The sequence below is a fragment of the Elaeis guineensis genome, chromosome 4 (genome assembly GCF_000442705.2).
Source record: "Elaeis guineensis isolate ETL-2024a chromosome 4, EG11, whole genome shotgun sequence".
NCBI classification, from domain to species: Eukaryota; Viridiplantae; Streptophyta; class Magnoliopsida; order Arecales; family Arecaceae; genus Elaeis; species Elaeis guineensis.
The window spans coordinates 14,233,778-14,253,843 of record NC_025996.2 but is presented as its reverse complement, the minus strand read 5'-3'; the positions used below and the strand labels follow the sequence as shown (position 1 = coordinate 14,253,843).

At 36.3% G+C, this 20,066-nt stretch overlaps 1 protein-coding gene across 5 annotated transcripts; it reads left to right on the top strand.

Moving 5' to 3' along the window:
* The first annotated feature begins 5,582 nt into the window (after positions 1-5,582).
* LOC105043777 (protein ORANGE, chloroplastic) lies at positions 5,583-18,729 on the top strand. 5 transcript variants are annotated; one of them, XM_073255614.1, is made up of 10 exons: positions 5,583-6,102; positions 6,189-6,224; positions 8,364-8,478; positions 9,554-9,670; positions 9,793-9,879; positions 10,976-11,052; positions 12,878-13,005; positions 16,226-16,362; positions 16,751-16,830; positions 18,591-18,729. In XM_073255614.1, the coding sequence occupies exons 1-9, from the start codon at positions 5,996-5,998 to the stop codon at positions 16,826-16,828; spliced, it is 882 nt and encodes a 293-aa protein (XP_073111715.1). In that variant the 5' UTR covers positions 5,583-5,995; the 3' UTR covers positions 16,829-16,830; positions 18,591-18,729. The 5 variants fall into 5 exon arrangements, with proteins under 5 accessions (XP_073111715.1, XP_073111714.1, XP_073111717.1 ...); XM_073255613.1 differs by having other exon boundaries at positions 18,506-18,706; XM_073255616.1 differs by lacking the exon at positions 18,591-18,729 and adding an exon at positions 17,728-17,964.
* Positions 18,730-20,066: the final 1,337 nt, after the last annotated feature.

Here is a 20,066-nt window from a genome sequence, read left to right as displayed (position 1 = left end):
TTGAATATTTTAATGATATACTAAAAAATATAATTTTTTGTCAGTAATTTCATTGGTGCAACTGATTTTTTTTTGACTTGTATCATATTTTAATGGTCGACGTGCCCAGACAGATGAAGTATTAACTAGAGGTGAAAGATTTATTCTATTTACTACAACTTGTGTGATTACCAACCAATCAAAAGCAACATCTCATAATATCACAAAGTTCGATAGAGCAAGTGGAGAATTTCAAGTCAAACAGCATTTCGTGGGTCGTATAACAATAAAAGCAATAATACTCAGATGATAGTAGATTTTAGTCGAATCAATATGTTCAAGTTATTACATATTTCAAATAAAAAATAGCTTTTTGATCTAATAAGCTAATATGCATGCAAATAGTATGGTTATCTGAGTGTACATGTACTTGAGGCCTCCATGCCGTCCGACAGCATGCTTATATCTCCATCGATATTCACGATCATGGCGTGGCACTGCAGAGTCCACTCCTTCACCTTTCTTACATCCCTCATCATTAGGAGCACCTGCATTGCATAGAGGAGGTACCTGACGATATTGCTCATCATCTTTTCGATCTCAGACCTTCCATCATTCAGTTCATATATGTCCTCACCGTGTATATGTATGACGATATAACTCAGTTTCAGTCCATAGAGGAGATTGTAGCATATTTTGACTATACAACAGCCGAGTACGAGGGAACGAGTGAGGATCCGATGGAGCATCGTACCGAGGAGCACGAGGGTTCGATTGAGGGTCCAGATGAGCATCGTACCGAGGAGCATGACGTTCGACTGAGGGTCCGGACGAGCATCGTACTGAAGAGGGATCGAGTGAGGCTCTGCCTATGGGTCGTCGAGTGCAACCTGTAAGGAAGAAGTGAAGATCGCCTTGTGGCACATGTTATATATTTTTATATGTTTTCATATTTGTAGGACGTATGGATTTATGGATTTATAATATTACATATATTTTACTTAATGCATTTTGGCATGCCAAAGTAGATTATTTAAGCAAAAAAAATTAATAAAAAATTTATGGTCCTAATAATTTAACAAAAAAATTAAAAAAAATACTCAAAGTGACCCAATGATCGACTTGCTAGATCCTGCGGTCGACCGCATTGGCACACTTTGCGTGCCACAGTGGTCGACTGCATAGGTTGAGCTGGCTCGATCGGTCTACTCGATATATAGTGGTCGATTGAAATCACCAGGCGGTCGACTGCATGCAAAGAAAATTGCATTAATGGTCGACCGGCTTGAGCTACCTGGCTCGATCGATGGTTTCGATGGGCATAGTCGACCAAAATTCTCAGGTGGTCGACTGCAATGCATGGCTTGTATGTCACAATGGTTGACCGGCCTGAGGTTTCGGACTCGATCGGTCTGCTCGATGTACATGACGACCAAAATCATCAGATGGTCGACCACATGCCAAGAAAAATTATGCTCCTAATCGACCGACCTGAGCTACCTGGCTCAATCGATGGGTTCGATGGGCAATGGTTGATCGAAATTCTCAGATGATCAACCGCAATAGTACGGCTGCGCATCACAGTGGTCGATCGGCCTGAGTTCTAGGCTCGATCGATTGACTCGGTGGGCCTCGTTCGATTGATTTTCTGAGGTGGTCGATTGGCCTGATCAATTTTTTATATTTTTTAAAATTATAAAATTTTTTACTCAATTTTTTAATAATTATTGATTGGACACTAATGCATTCTTAGTTTAGGATGTTCTTGGACACTAATTATTGATTAACACTTTATTGTCAAAATCATATCTTAAATTTCATATAATTTTGATCAGAATACAAGATTTCTCATCTTAAATGACAGCAACAAAAGAAAGCTACATATGCTTACATCAAACCGAATACATTTATCTAAAAATAAATGAAAAAGATGACATATCTTCTGGTGAAGCCTCACATATTGCAACCAATCACTGAAGTTTAATCATCCGAGCAGGATCCTGTAGTGGTGGAGGAAATTAACGATAAAAATGATGTACAAATTGATCAAATCGTCCAAATCTCTCATCCAGTCGGACACCCATCTGTGCAAATCTCTGATCCAGTCGGGCATCCATATGTACAAATCTCTCGTTAACAGATATCTCCAATGCATTTATGTGAGCAGACAATGTATACTGATCGGATGACTGCTGATTGAATTGTGTAGCATGTGTAGACTGTTCTCTATCGGTAGGCTGACCACCTCTTTCACCGTCATATTCTTCTTCAGCTACTGTTGACATACACATCCATACCCCATCATGAAATATATACCCCATACGTTTCAAAGATGCATGATTGTAAATGTTACTATGTTTAACCTTGATAACTTCATCATCAACCATAATATGGACATCAAATGTCTCAAATATAGCAGTCAGAACAACTCCATATGGCAATATTGTTTTTAAACTTTAAAAACATTCATTCATATAAAACATCATTAAATAGGATAAATTAATCCTATCACCTAAAAGAACCATTCTAAGGAGATAAACATCTAAATATGATACGGTTCTTTATGACCTCCTCTAGATAAAAATTAAATGTAAAAATATGATGGATTAATCTAATTTCAAGTGATAATAGATTTGCATCAGGTTTAACGATCGCATTTATATTGTTCTCAAATATAGTTCTAACACAGGAAGCATAATCTAACACTGGATGATTCCAAATAGCACTACTACTGAAAAATCTATCAACATCTGATGGAATACTCAAAATTTGACCTAAAACTTCACAATCAAATTCGATCACCTGTCTCTTAACATATGATGAAATAGAACAAGACTTACTATTAAAATTAAAATTACTATAAAAATAATGAACCAAAGTAGGATAAATTGGTTTGTTGAGCATAATCATAGATAGCCAACCCATTTTTTCAAACAAAAATCAAATACGAAAATCACTAAAACTATTTAAACCGACCATTCTACCTCCTATAATTTTTTTCAGAAAAATTTGATTGAAATTTTTCACTACACTCACTATCTTCATACCTACGAGATGGTTTTTTTTTTTCTCTATTCGAGTCCTCTTTCCTTTTGACAAAACTCCACCTTTTTCTTAAGCCATAATCGATTTTAAGGTGGGGATCAGAATTTGTGGACTAAATGTATCAATACAAAAAAAAATTTGAAAAATTCTCAATGAGGAGTAGGAAGGGCTTGGGGTAGATTTAAAGACAATGAAATCATAGGTTAGACCCACGATTTCTAAAATTCATGAGTTGAACCCACAAATTTATGCAACGATCTTAATGGTAAAAATTTCAAACAAAATCGTGAGTTCAATCCACGAATTCAAGAATTCGTGGGTTCAACACATGAATTTTATTCAAATTTAAAAAAAAATTCGTTGACGATTCGTGGGTTGAACCCACAAATTTATGAATTCGTGGGTTGAACTCACGAATCCGTGAAAATTAATTCGTGGCTCCAACCATGAATTTAAATATTAAAATTCATACAAATTCCACGTAGACTCAGAATTCGTAGGTTCAATCCACGAATTTATCCATGTGCGCTCAAAATTCATGGGTTGAACCTGTAAATTTATCCGACGTGCCCACCCAATGGTAATTTCGAAAATAGTTTGTGAACCATAATATTTTAAAAATATTTTATTAAAAATATATTATTTAAAAAAATCTTTGATTCTACTCCTAAATGGGAATTAATACAGAGCTAGTAGGTGAGCAAATGTCTTTCCCAAAAATCTTTTTGTTTTTGTCCATTCAACACTTTATTCCCAGGCCACCAAATTCAGACCTAAATTCCAATTAAATCGCAGGCCACCAAATTCAGACCTAAATTCCAATTAAAATTAACTTGGACTAGCAATGTCTAGATCCAAGACGACATCATTACTACAAAGATTAGCTTCAGAATACAGGTCTAGTCTTTTAACTTGGATACCGTCTGAAAGGAAATGTTGAGGTGCACCACTAATCCTCAATGTTCCTCAGTTGGATGTCCCTGATTTGCCAACCCCTGTTCGACCCTTGCCTATCCTCTTGTACCGCACGAATCCTGACCAAGTGACCGTTGTGTGGGATGGAACCGTTTGGAGAGCAATATCAATGCTCACTCTCGAAAGCAATTCAGTTTAATTGCAAGGACTGGAGATTTGTATCCTCTTTGAAGTTAGCTTCTAATGTTCATTATTTTTGGAAACGAAATCAATCGACAATCTGAGTATGCATCACAGATCAACAGAAATACTTTAGTAACGAAAAATGCGTTCAGCTGGTATTGTGTATTCTCAACGCTCCTTCTGAATCGGTATGGCGAAATGTGCCGCTTAGTTAGTGCAGCATTGCTGTATGGTTAAACTTGTTCGTGGCTGACTGAGATTTGTAACATTGGTTTGAAGACCTCCTCAACCAAACAAAACTCACTCGGAGGGAATGGCCTTGTCAATATGAAGGCAAGTTAAAGTCATTTTCTGAGATATATCTTCAATAGAGAGCACTCTAATCATGGCGCGGGAGAAATTTGTCTGGCTCCAAAAGCCACTCATTTTTGTCTTCTTTGCATCATGGGTCGGAAAGTTTCCACATCACCACCGCTTTGAAGCCACTCGCTCAAATCAACAGGAGAATTGTGGCAAAGATACCATGGGCATAAAATCAAACAGGTTGTGAGACTCCACGAGTTCGCCGCCAAATGGTCGGACAGGTCGGTCTTCCTTGGAAGGAAAAAAAAAAAAAAAACAATATAAGGTGGTGATTACAACCACGAAAATACCCTTTCTCTAATGTCCCAATCTCTATCTTGATGGCGTCTAAACAACCACCATGTCGTCCTTCACAAATTCATTCATATGTAGTCGTGACTCGTTCTCTACCAGATATAACTATTGTTCAAAATTAATATCAATGATGAGATTTATGGCAGAATAAATACCATTTTGGATACTTGAATAATTTGCTCAGATTATTTGATTGGCTGGAATAAAGTCGGGGATAGAGTAGAGAATAAAGCTAAATATTCGTAATTAAAATTTCTGGACCATAATTTTATTAGGTGCTTTAGATTTCTTTTTGGAATTCCGAAGATACCCCTTCCCCCAATTTGCTTCTTTCTAATATCAAGAAAAAATTTTTACCATAATAAAACTGAATATATAAATTAGTTTCAAATATACTCCGTGTTATTTAGAAATTGCTATATAATTTTACCATGAAAAGAAATTGCTATATACAATTTATCATCCATGGATATGATATGTTGTTATCAAGCCAACTCCCTCCAATTGTCCAAGGTGTTGAAACAATCTTCCCATATAGCATCAATCGTGATATGATAAGTGATTCATGGAACTCTGTGTCAAGCATTACTCTACTTGCAAATCAAATAAATCAGACGCGATTGCATCATATAGCGATCAATGCATTTTTCTCCCAATAATCCTTGGTATCCATAGAGGTCGGTGCAATGCATGGAGCAGGTGGTAACCACTCAAAAACTCGTGGCGATAAAAACTTTTCCCGGAAGGCAAAGTCTTTAAAACGGGACTCCCGATATCCGGCTTAAAGAACTCGGATTTATATAGTAGGGCCCGCTCGTTCGTCTCTAGCTCCATGTATCGCTACTTGTTTCCTTTTTCTTCTCTCTCCTCTCCCTCGTCCACTCCCTTCCCTCTTCTTCTACGACAAATACACAAATCAAGAATTCTTTTGGCCTTTCTTCCATCCTGATGGCTTCCCAAGATCACCAGAAAGACTGAAAGAGTGAAATTAACCTGATAGCTTCGTAAGATCCAGAGAAAGAGTGGAATTAGAAGGGGCGGAACGATATTATTTTCATTTTTAGGAAAGAAAAGGAGAGGAGAAGATGCTGTGCTCGGGCCGGATACTGACGTGTCCGTCCTACTCTCCCACAAAACCTTCCATCCATCACAATCTGAGTTGCTGGAGATTTGCTCCGGAGCGCCGGAACGCGAGGCAGCCGCCCGCCCTCCTCAAATGGAGGTCCATGGCTTCTGCAGACGCCGACGCGTCTTCTTCTCCCTTCGCCCCTTCGGTAGAGTCTGCCGCCAGCGATTCCTTCGAGAAAAACCCGCCGGTACCGGGTATATAATCCCTTAATTTTTTTTGTTTAAAAAAATTCCTGCAGTCACGAGTTACAATTGGGTTTCTTTTCTTGTTCCTTTAGCAGCTTAATTCTTGATAGGTTTTGGCAACACATGACGAGGTGCTTTCTTTCACGATGGAATGATCCCCTGTGTTGGATTGCTCTATATCTTTCGGCTTTTTTTCTTTTTTTTTTCTTTTTTCGGTGTGCGTATCTTTGATTTCGTTCAAGACACGGCCTCAGCGCCATACGATTCTCCTATTCTCGTCTTAAATTAAGCTTTGAAGAATGGGTGTCATTTAATTATCACGGCCATAGACCTTTACATGTTTCATTGTGATTCAAGGTTTTCGAGCTGTCAACAAGATACAAATCTCATTGTCTGTCCAATTATAGGACTACATTTAGATCTTAGGAAAGAGAAAGGAAAGATAGACTTCCTGACGTTTTAAAGTTGATAGTGTTACACTTATACTGGGAACTGAACTGCTTGCTACTTCTATAGCATGATGCATCTATACATTCAATATTTTTAGAAAGATTTTTACCTTCATAAAACTTGATTTTAGAATTTCTGCGGCAATATGTTGATCTTGATTGGATGCTGGGTAACTTAAGCCTTCCTCAAATCTTGCAAGTGCATTTGCTTAATTGTCAGTCAGTGACGGAGCCATGATTTTGCTTCCGGGGGACAACACTAAAACCAGATCATTAATGAACAGGATTTTTATTTAACTTTTTGCAATATGAATGAATCAATCTTGATTTTTTTTTTTTCCCTGGTGGGACCTAAATCAGTTGTGTTGTTTTTATAAATTTGGGGTGCTGACACTATCATTTCCATATCTGGTTAACACCATGAGTAGGGCATATTGGGTGGGTTGTGTAGGGCAATAGATGGTCTCAGGCACAACTCAGGTTATTAGATGCTTGGTCCAAGCTTAGGCTCCCAACAAGTTACAAATGAGCTTGGGTTAAAATCAGGCTAGTCTAAATTATATAACAAAGCAGAATTAAAAAAAAAAATCGCCCTTATTCATCCTCTATAGTGATATTTATAATTCCAAATCTATATCAATAATTTATATACAACACCTATATGATATACAATTCCTAGTATTACATTTTTACTGTATTCATGTACTATATATACCAAATATATGTGTACATGCTATATAAGTATCGTGCCAAGCTTAGGTGGACTATGAGCTGATAAATCACTCGCCCAAGCTTGACTTGATTTTAATCGGGCTAGAAGTTTGTGAGTCGAGCCCAGCCCACCTCATAAAAATATTGGCCCAACCTTCTTATAATATAGGCTAGGTCAAGCGGGCCAGGGAATATGTATTCCTAATCACAAGCATGAAAACAACTAGAGAAAGAAACTTTAACAAACACTTAAGTTTTCTAATTATTACCAAGCAAAGAGAAGAAATGAAGATAAAAAATAAAAGAACTAAAAAAAGAAAAAGAGGAAACTTTTGATGATGTAAAGACACTTGTCTTCTTTCTCCTCCTCACCTCTCCTACACCTTCTCTCGTTTTACACTCAAAGTTTCTTCTTCCTCTGTTGCTTCGTTTTTCTTTCTCTAGCTTTCCAATTATATTTGATTTTTGAAAAGCCAAAATCTATTTCGAAGGAGGCTGGGAGGAGAAAGACATGCGGTTTTCCTTAGAACTATGGGGCCGACAGTTTTAATGGGGTTGGGTTGCTCTCTCATTTATTTAATTATTAAAAACACATGTTGGTTTGTTGAAACTAGAAACAAATAAGGAACCAGCATCTCTCTCTTATGAAATTCACAAAATACTAACACATTTCCAATGATTTAAGTGGCCATTTTTATTATAATTTTAAAATCCTACCTGTATCTACTGGTTGCCAAAATGATAAAAGGGGTGGGTGTGCGTGTGTCTGTGTGTTTTTGGAGGGTGGGGTGGAGGGGGCAAAGAATAACCAGTGTTTAGAAACTCGATCAAATCCTAAATTTTAAGGGTGGGCAATTCCCACCTCCTGCCCCCGTGACCTGCTGGCTCTGGCCATGGTTTCAGCATCTTTCAGCAAATCTTTTCACCTTGCATGTAATTTGTGATAATGATTATCCTCAGACAATAACTGCTTGGTGGTATTTGTAATGGCTACAAAAAAGCATGCTTGACTCAGAAATATCTAAAACGATATTTTGATTTCACATTGAACTATTGATCCTTTTAGCTCTTGCTAATTTTGATAATGTGATTTTATTTGAACTCATGCAGATTTTGTATCATTGAAGGACCTGAGACAGTTCAAGACTTTGCTAATATGGAATTGCAAGAAATTCAAGACAATATTAGAAGCCGTCGAAATAAAATCTTTTTGCACATGGAGGAGGTGTGTTTTTGTTAGTATCCATCAGTGAAAATGAAGTCGATGGCTAGAATCAAGTTGATTTGGTCGGTCTTTTTTTTTTTTTTTTTGTTCAATTGGTGGTATATTGTAATGACTTATGAACTTTCCTTGCTACCTGATACAGAAAAGTTGTTCTTCTAGTCTGAAAAAGCACAATGTAGTGGATGTAAATAAATACTTTATTCTCTTATTGATAAATTAATGGATTCATCTTGAAAACATATTGATGTATGCGTTATAACTAGAAAATTATAGGAATTTGTGGTTAAACTTTATATTAGAATGAGTAAATGATGCATTTTTGGCAAAAAAAAGGAGCTAAATGATATATTTACTAAGCAAAGTTGTTCTCGACTAGTCCAACAGTATTATCCATCATTTATCAATATATTGAATATCATATGCTCGGTCTGTGAGTTATATATTACACCCACCAAAGTCTTTACCAAAACTTGTTATTGATGTCAAGAGGAAAGAATGCCAAATAAGTTCAAGTGTTCAACAATTACTCTTGTGAATAAAGCCTGTACTGTGCTAAAGACTTAATTGATATAGATGGAATCAGAAGTTCCAAATCATCATTAATTGTTTAGATCTAAGTTTTATGATACTTTGAGCAGAGAGAGAAATGAATGTTCGAATAAAAGAAAAGATGCAGACCAGTCCCATCACTGGTCCGGCTCCCAGCTATTTAACTTTAGGGGATTCATTCATGATACTAGGTAGGTAATTACTTGAGTGACTGCAAGGAAAAGAATAGTTTTTTTGTGGTTGCTTGAGTGTAAAAGGAAATGGGAAGTTATCTCTAATTTCTCTGCTCATAATAGTTGACATAAATTAATGAATGATATAGGAAAGGACACTAAGAAATAACTTCTGGACAATCAAGACAAAAACTCCATTCTTTTTCATAACGGTATAAAATAATTGGTCCATGAACGTAGAGATGAATACACTTCCTGGTATCAGAATATTTAAAGATATCTAGTAAATTTGTAACTTCTTATTTGTATATCTTAATCATGCTTCTTTAACATCCTTCTTTAATTCACTTCAGGTTCGCAGGCTAAGGATACAACAAAGAATAAAAAGTGCTGAACTTGGAATATCAAATGAAGAACGAGAAAATGAACTTCCTGATTTTCCATCTTTCATTCCATTTTTGCCTCCCTTGGTGAGCTTTTCTGCATCTTGTAGGGGCAGCTGAGTTTCAGACTATGTGCTTTATACTTGATTTTGCAGGTAGGATGTTCTTTGTCCACTAATTTGAGTTTAAAACTTCTGTTTTTGAAACAGACACCAGCAAATCTAAAGCTGTACTATGCTTCATGCTTCTCTCTCATTGCTGGAATTATAATCTTTGGTGGACTTCTGGCACCAACTGTAAGTCTTAGTCCTAGCTCAGTTGTTCAGTAATACTGAGTCATACAAAATATGGAATATAGTTAGTTTTTCTTTGAAATCTTGTGCTTTAAAATCCATGCCAATTAGTCTTGGCATTGGCATTTTCTTTATTTACATTATAGTATACACCTTCTGTTGATCTTGTATATGCCATGGTTTAATCTGCTTCAGAAGTAAAATGTAGTTGAATAGGAGTAAATTTATAGGAAATCATCAGCACCACTCAACCAATTGCCAACTTTGACTTTTTTAACCATCACCTTGATTCTTCTTCAGTCTCCACTGTGGGTGCATCATGAGCCGAGTCGAGTTGCCAGAGGCTTGAGCTCGACTCGATTCAAAATAATTGAGCTCGAAACTCAACTCAAGATCTATTGAGCCTTAATACCGAAGCTCGAACTCGACTCATTCAAAAATAAGTAATACTCAAGATTGATTGACTCGACTCGAATATCAATCGAGCCATATTCAATCTCGGATTGAAGCCTTGATCATAATTAAAAATATAGCTAAAAAAAAATATAACATAATACTATATTTCAAATTAATAAATTAATATATATTTTAAAAATATATTATTATTAAAATATATATACTTGACTAGGCTTACGAGCCTTTAAGTCAAGAATTTGCTATTCGAACTAGACTTGAAAAGCTATTTGAGCTTGATAATAGTTGAGTCAAGTCGAGCTTAGACTTAAGTTGAGCTTGAGCAGCTTACGAGCTGTTTGACTCGTTTGCACCCCTAGTCTCTACCACCATTCCTTCATTGCCATCTAAGCCACTGTACTATGTCAGCCAGGTGGTAAGCATGTTATTGGACAATGTCAAGTAAATGATGACAATGAGGGGGGATGGGTGAAGAGGAAAGGCTGTGCTTGTAAATTTGATAATATGGAGAATTTATGCCATTTAGCTGCTTCGGACATTAACTTTAGAAATAAAATATTTAGTTCTATAAAGTGATTGATGGATGAACTCAAAATCTTCAATCCTTTTTTCTTCATGTTAATAATCACTTTTCTAGCAGACAATCATATACAGATCTTGTTAGTAATTTAATCTGCTTTTCCAGCTGGAGCTTAAATTGGGATTAGGGGGCACATCTTATGCAGATTTTATCCGTAGTGTGCATTTGCCAATGCAATTGAGGTACTCCCTGTCACATGGTAATCTGTTTTAGTTAACTTATTCTCATACGGCTTTGTATACATGCACACACATACGACATATTCCTTCAAAAATGTTGAGAATTAGACTGCGCTGTGCAAATAGATTTGCTTTGCCATATTCCACTTTCAAACCAAGATTATTCTCATGATTGACAGGGTTTGTATTCTTTCCCCTTATCTCCAAGATTTTTTTCCTGACAAGTAAATGTATTCTCCTGTTCCAAAGCTTTTAATTGAATGATTTTAATGATACCACTGTAACTTTATAATGATTGTGAACCAAAATTGTGAGATCTTGAAAATTTTATAATTGACTGCTTTTGAGCGGCGTAAGAAAAATCAAATATCAAATTTGTTATATCAACTGTTGTTTGCCACATTAAGGGTGTATAAATTTGCAAAAGCAAAATAACAGTGTTGGGGATATTTAAAATCTAAATAAAATTATTCCATATTTTAATATGATGTTAGAAACATATTTCAAAATAATAAACAGTATTAGATTCTTTGTGATAACCATAGTTGTATGGTGCATGACACTTGCGAAAGAAAAATAACAGTGGTGGGAATATTTTACATCTAAATAACATTATTTTGTATTTAAATATGATATTAGACACATATTCAAAATAATAAACAGTATTAGTTCCTTTGTCATAACTCTTGACCATAACTATATGATTCTGTAACATAGCAATGGCAGTTGCGACATTATAACCATGTCTAAGATGTGTATTGACGGTATAAATCTTCCAACCATTGATCGCATACACAAACAGTAACAAAGAATTTCCCACTTAGGATGCATCTTGATGTACTACAACATCATGACATTTCCTGCATCTTGATTTTTTTTTTTCTTTTCCAATTACAAGTTATGATTTTCTAAAATCTGGTGTTTGGTTGCAAAATTTCATAAAGCCCTAAAATCATGAATTTTGCAATTTATGCATTAAGTAGAGTTTTTCCATATCTACATTTTTCTCTCCTTATTATGGTTTTCTTTTTTTGGAACCTCTCTTTTGACAACCAAACACCTAAAAAATCTCAGTTCTCAAAGTTCAAAAATAAAAAATCTAGATAAGCATAAACTATTTCGTGTTTTTATAAACACCCTGTACAAACAGTGTTAGAGAAGTGCCATCACTTGATAAACAACTTAGGTAAACAAACCAACAATGGAGTTGCTGTGTGTAAGGAATTGTAGAAAACTAAAATGAAATTTCTCTAATTTTTTCGAACCATTTTTAGAGGGCCTGATGAATTAGAGCATTGCTGCAATGTGAATAGATGTTTATCAAAGGGATCATTTTATTGCACATGTCGAGCTTGCATATCTGTTGAAAGACCCAAGATCACTGTAACATAGGAGCTGTTCCTACCACAAACAGCAAATTATCTCTTTTGCTCCGCTGAGTTCTAGCAAGAGATGAGTCTCTCTCATGTGCAACAGATATTTCAATATATGCAATTGTTGATGGCTTTGCCAGCATATATTTATCTTTCATGCAGCTGCTTCCATCATCTGCAGATCATAAAACTATGGAATTCATCGAGCTTCTGACTCTCTAGTGATGGTTTTAGAACACCTTTACTTTAGAATGCATGATTTTTCTTTTCTTTTTCCTGAATACCTTGTTTGGTCCCTGAGAATAACCATGCTTATTGTGCTTCTGTGGTTAATTTTCAAATTAGCTTTCTAGAGATAATGATATGATGGGCCTGAACAAATTACTATGTGCTCTTTGAGTATTTGCAGAGGTCTTTTATCTTCTGTCACTAGATTTTTCCTTGAAAATGTGCAGTCAGGTTGATCCGATAGTAGCATCATTCTCGGGGGGAGCAGTTGGAGTTATCTCAGCCCTAATGGTTGTCGAGATTAACAATGTCAAGCAGCAAGAGCACAAGAGATGCAAATACTGTCTGGGAACTGGTAGTCTTATATACCTAACTTTCCATTAAGATGTAACATCTGCTACTTTTGAATTATTGATATAAGCATCATGCCCTTCCTTGTTCTTTATTCCTTTCATCTTTGCATATGAATTACTTTTTGACAAGTTTTTGTTTTCCAGTAATCTTAAACCAGATTAGCATCTCCGAACCACTGATTAGATTGGGGTGATATATGTGAGCTACTTAGGTTTGTGATACAAGCATGGGATCAACTAGAATGGAGGTTTGAATATTGCTTCTTAGTACTTGAGAATGCCTATATAAGCATGTAAGATCAGATATAGATATCATTTTGTATTTGTACTTGACTCTTAAGCATTGAAACTTAGAAGGAGGTTCCATCTGTCAGAATATTTTGCAAGAGAACCTACAGGGATTGCGAAGGGCAAATCGATTTTGTTGAGGTTGAATAATGAGATAAATAAATCTTGGATATATCTTAATGTAGGTCTTTTTTAAAACTTGCAGTATATGGTCTTTTGGAACATCGATATAGTATAAAATTAAGTGGAAAATGTTTTGAAAGCTCATGCAAGACCTATGTTTACAAAAATTCAGGCACCTTGCGGTATTTATGAAGCTTGAAGAATAGTCCAATTTATACTTTTTTGGTTGAAGGGATATTTTTTTCTATAATTCAATAATTGTTGTCATGTTTTTGGGGAATAATGTTCTTCTATCTTTTACTTTTGATCAGAAGACAAAGTTTTCATATTCATAGGTTTATGGGAAAGAATTCTTAAAGGGCTATTATTTACTAATAGCCCTTGTTCTGCTGCTTTAGATGATACTGTAGGAATTGATTAGAAACTGTAGCTTCTTATAGATCTCATGTGGAATGGCGAACAGAAAGCAAAGGGTATACAGTCGCTTTTAATTGTTCTGCCACCAATATAATGTTGTTAGTTGTGGTGCATTATCATAGTCTAGGTTTCTAATGGCAGGATGCCTATGAGATGTTCCTTTTCCTTCCTCTTCTAGATTATTTGCTTGATGATTATCGAATTGATAGTCTAGATTAGAAGTAGATGTATTTGTTAAAATGGAATGGTGAACATGCTTTCCATCCCCCTATTCAAGACAATTGCTTTGGTCCTTCTTGACTCTTATAGCTTTAGAAAAGCTGGAAGCCACCAAAACAGTGGGTGGGTCAGTGAATGGGCCCATGACTTTGTCATGTTGCAGATTTTGTACAATATATCTGTTAATGGTTCATATGATTGGCAAGTTGACAGTTAGTTTGTGTATAATGTGAACCCTTCTATTAGACAACTAAAATGAGTGCAAATAGATGTGCCTGGTTCATGACTGGCACCTGTCACGAAACTCTTCTTCGGTTCTAAGATTTGGGTTAAAAGATTAACTTATCACATGATGCTCTTGTCTGGATTCAATGAATTTGATGGACTATACACAATGTTGTTATCATCTTCTTTTAGTTGGGTATATTGGAGTCTATTTAAGCTAGATTTGCTGCTGTCAATGTTGTACCTGAATGGTTCTGGGTTTGGATGCAAACCCAGGCCCATCAATGCAGTTTTTTTTTTTAAAAAAAAAAAAAAAGAAAAAGGGTTAAGGCTGGGGTTGTATTTTATCTACTAGGATATGTAATAATGGTGTCTGCCTGCTTAATAAGCAAAAACAATATAAATGATTCTGAAACTTAAGAATTATGACAATGAAGTGTTTTTGTTAAACCATCTCAAACAATATGACCAGAATCTGTTGGCAAGGGTCGACATTTCAGTTGTCTCAATCAGGATGTAAGTGATGCAGATTATTCAAATTTGGAAATGTAATGACAGTTTTCACTATCTGGAGAATGGGTTTTTTTTTTCTTTATTTCTTTGTTTTTTTTTTTTGTTTCTTGTTGACAGCATATGTTGCAAGCCAGGATTCATTGGAAGGGGTAAGCTTCTAAGTTCTAATGGGTCCATAATATTTGTGAAACGCACACAGTTTTTAGGAAGTTGCTTGAAGAAGTACTATGTTTGTTAGTTGACAAAAATTCTTATGGTCATTCAACAAGATTTTTCTGTGTTCTTTTAGTGATCAAGTTTATGATTTGCGATCATTGATCCTTCAATGTACAGCTGTGATTATGATATTGTGTCCGATCCCCATCCATTATGAGGAGCTGGCCAGATGATGTAGCTTGTGCGAGTGATGAGTTGGATCCACTCAGTTCTAATTGACCAGAGTGTGCCTACTTGAGAAGTACAAATTTCTCAGGGTTTTGTTAGAGATGTCTTAAAATTTTCACTGGAAAGGATGGAGCATAAGTCTGTCTGATTGGTCATGCACAACAAGACATGGAGGTGCATTGGTAGATTTGTGGCCTGAATTTGGTGGGGACATCTGTAAAGAAGTGGTGAGACCTAAGAAAAAATAAAAGAAATTAATGACTTAAAAGCCCCATCTTAAGGATCTGGCCTTTATGACCATAGGGATACAAGACTTGGAAAACTGGTTCCAGTTGGATAATGCTTGTCATGGACAATGCTTGTTGGTTAGACTTATAGCCAAGGTTTGTCGTTTCGCCACCGGACCCCGAACTGGTGCCAACCTGTTACTTTATCAATACGGGGCTGGACCCGGTATGCCTCCGGTACCACTGACCAATATCTAATCGGTATGGTATAGTATGCACCCTATCATTTGGTTCGATATGGTATGGCAAACCTTGCTTATAACTATACTGGGTTTTGTTTCTTTAGCCCTCTACATTGGAATCCGTTATGGAGATTGAGATCCGTCATGGAGCTTGAGAGACATGGGTTCCAACATGGCAACATTATAAGGCTGATGGAAGATGATTCCAGCAGCAATAATATTGCATTTGAACATTTCTATCCGGCAAACATAAGGCTGAAATGTTAGATATATAGAGCTAGAAGGGATTTGTTCTAAGTTTTTTTTTTCCTTGAGAATTTTCAAATGAAATTTAAATTGTTTTTTTTTTGGAACCTGTAGCACTTTTCATTTTACTTGTTTTTCATCTATCTAATAGGATATATTGAAATTGTACAAGGATAATTTCAGCTGTTCTCAAGATCTTAAGCTATACATTATAGGAAAAATCTTGCACCTTGATCAAGATAATATATATGTTAATTTAAAATCATTGCCGTATGGAGCTTGCCCCTTGAGTTCAGTTAGAAGTATTTTCTGATAATATGGTCTCTCTGTTGTTGCAGGATACCTTGCCTGTGCTCGCTGTTCAAGCACTGGAGCTATTGTTTTAATTGAGCCCGTTGCTACAGTTAATGGTGGCGATCAGCCTTTATCACCACCAAGAACAGAGAGGTGTTCGAATTGTTCAGGGTCAGGAAAGGTAAGACATTATGCATATCACATTTGTGATGCTGATAAAAGTTAACCAATATACAACTATTATATCAACTGACTTATTGTAATTATAACAGAGGTTTCTGGTTCTTGTGTGTCTATTTCCTAGAAGTGATGAGAAAATATGATGGAAAAAGCATATATTTTTTTATGGGACTTGATGAAAGCTGTTGTTAATTAGATTGCCATGATCTATGGAGATGAATACTGAAATGCATTATCTGGGGTTAACTGAATCATCTCTATTTGCTCTCGGTGGTCTGGAATGGATGCTTTATACATCATGACCAGTTGAGACGCATTCCACAGTCACCCCCCAGGTGTCCATTTTTTTTTGATGGGGATTCATATAATTTGTGGCTTATTGTTTGCAGGTCATGTGCCCCACATGCCTCTGCACAGGGATGGCAATGGCCAGTGAGCATGATCTCCGAATTGATCCATTTGACTAAAGGTGCATGCTTCTATTCACCATAGGGACAAATTGAGATGCAACGCGTTCTGTACACATGCCATATAGTGACTGGTACATGAGTTTAAGGATGAGTTCACAAACAACCCTCTGTTTTATATATATAGCACGCTCAACCTCATGATAGCCATAGAGGCCACATCTTGCCTAAATCAGTGTTTCAGATCTAATGTTGTCTGATTAATTATCTGTTCAGTTTGTGCTTCTATCTTGGCATATATTGTAGGCACTTGGAGAAAATATCCAGTTTTCTATTGGTTTGCTGATACTTATTCTACATTGCGATGAATGTCCTATTGTTCTCTAAATATCCGACAGCCCTGGCTGCTGAAAGATATATTCTGTCCTATTTGGAAGCGGAAGACTGCATGCTCCTCTTCCGGTGGCCTATGCTAGCTTTGGCGGCTCACTATTTCTATTAACGAGTTTTTAGCTTCAATACATGGAGCATGTTGTAACAACAGCAAGCCACACACACCCACACACATAAAAGAAGAAGAAGAAAGGAAAGAAAAGAAAAGAAAGTTTACATTTCAAATTCCTGGTTTCTTTGTGGACATATTGGCACTTCTTGCACTTGACATTTCATATTTCTGGTTTGATTCTATAAATTATCATCCTCGTATTGCCTTTGCAAGCATGTGATAATTTTTGTATTTCAACACATTTTGAATCTCAACAATCATCACATTGTGAATCTGATCAAGTATGAGAGCAAAAACAAAAGAACAACAATAATTATTAGAATTGTGAAACATCAGCATGGGGTACCGTGCAGAGTAAGGTATAGCCATGTTGTTATTGTTTGCTCCCGCTCTTTTTGTTTTAGTAGACTTTAATCTGGTACGAGAGATTTGGCCATGATGTATGGTATGGCAGCTGGTACCACCTTGGGCATTGAGGCAGCATGACTTTGGAACTACCTAATCTCAACATCAAAACCCTACTTTTGGAGGAAAATGTTGCAGTTATTGCATCAACAAGAATGGGTGATTTTGCTTTGGTAAAGCCCCATAAGGTGGTTGTTCATAAAAGATAATGTGGTTTCATTTGTTTTTGCTTGCAGTCAGTATGGTCATGAAAATTCTTACTCTAAATGCATCCCATCATTATTTCCTTTATTTGTGCCCGCAAGATGCATGGCTGAGTTACAAAATGATGGCTGGCAACTGGCAGGCATCGTTTCTTAGATCAGAATTTTTGTAGGCCACTTTGGTTCAGTGGCGTCGCGATAGTCATTGGGCCAAAGAGAAGTTTGCATTTATAATAGACATGTCTTTTTTGTGAAAAAATGTAAGATCATTATCAAGAAAAAAAAAGCTATATAATTGTGAGCCATCTTTAATGAGCAATCCAAAAATATGCATGTTGTAACCTTTTTTTCAGAAGAAAAAGAAAATTAATCACGTGTGAGCAAGTAGAGCCATCTATTTACCAAAAGGAACAAAAATCCACCTGTTATATTTGCTTTTAGGATTGAAATATAATGCTTTAGTCAGTCAACCATAAAGCAGAGTGCACATTTGCCATGAAGAAGCATAAAATACTGTTTGATTCTATTTAAAAAGATCACAAATTCAAGAATTTAATGTGAAGTTTTACTCAATTGAATCTTAGTACCACCGTCCTTTTTCTTTTTTTTTTCTCCTAACTGTAGCTCTTGAAGCTAATCTCCTGAGGAATCGTTGGACTGCTGGCCTCTTCAACTACTGCTCTCCTTTTTGTTGGTTTTCTCGTGACAGTGGTAAAGGTTAATTTTGATGGATCCCTCCAAAGCAACGTTTCTATAGTGGATTAGAGATAATGGGAGTACATTGCTGCGGGATCCAGATACTTTCATGTGACTAGTTTGGTAGATGCGGCGTTGCGTGGTGATTGGATGGAGTCTGGTTTGCTGGTATCAATCTCAGTGCTTCAAAGATTTAGATACAAGCGGATTCTAAAATGGTAGCAGAGGCTATTACCGAAGTTCTCAATATGCAGATGTAGTTTAACCTTGAAGTCTTGTTGCTTGATATTACTTCAATGTTGCATTCTTGCACATAGAAGTATATATCCTATATCTACAGGGTGGGCAATCAATGGGCAGATTGGCTTTCCAAAAGCGCGCGCACAAAAAAAAAAAAAAAAAAAAAAAAAAGGCTGTAATTAATACCCCGCTTGTTGAGAAACGGAAAGTTCATCGCACTGCGCACTAGTTTATTTAGTAGGATTGTTTATATTTAGCCTTGTACTGTAATTTAAAAAAAAAAAAATTGTCCTGAAATTCTACCTATTAATTGCTAGTATATCTTGATGATTTTAAGTCATGTTAACTGTATTATCTTTGTACATGGTAAGGAAGCTGGATTTGTATGCTATGAGCTGCAAATGCCGATTTGCATGTCACATTTGATATATAGCTGGGATCCACATATTATTGGAAAGGTGCATGTGATTTACTGTGTTTGTTTGCTATAAGAATCTTTACTGTGAAAATACCTGGTGTTGAATGTTGTAAGAATTGACGGCCTTCCTTCTGAAATAGGAGGCTATGGGAATATGTTTCACCTCCCCATTTATAAATGCGTCGTTCACGTGATCATATTCCTATTCGATAAATTATTTTACTCCTGGTACATAGAGTTTAGACCACCTTCAATTATTTTTTTTTTTTTCTCAAGGAATTGCACCAATTCTTGCGGGTTAAACTAATCTCCTCATGCCACATGGACTTGGAAACTGTTGACTTACATGAAATGGGCTTCTTGTAAGATCACTGAAATTGGAGTGCTCCAATTAATAAGGTCCACTTTCCATGCGATGTAGTTGATTGATGGACCTCACAATCAACCATATATATATATATATATATATATAGAGAGAGAGAGAGAGAGAGAGAGAGAGAGAGATATCTGATGACTCATCAAGAAGGTATCGTTATTGATGGAATAATAACTACTCATCAAATTCTCATTCATGATCAGCTCCCCTTTTTTTTCATAGCAAGAGCAAATTAGTTTCACATTCAAATCTAGAGTCTGAACCGAGACCCGAACAACACCCTCTAGCCGGAGCGGTCGAGTCTGTGCCGGTTCAGAAACCAATGATGGCACCAACCCAAGCCGGTCCGCTTTGCCCTAGTCCACCCGTACACCCGTGGCTTCCCGAGTCGGCGAAACGTGTGAATCTCCGAAGTACAACGCTTCCTATAAAAGGACCCCTCGGACCTCCAATGT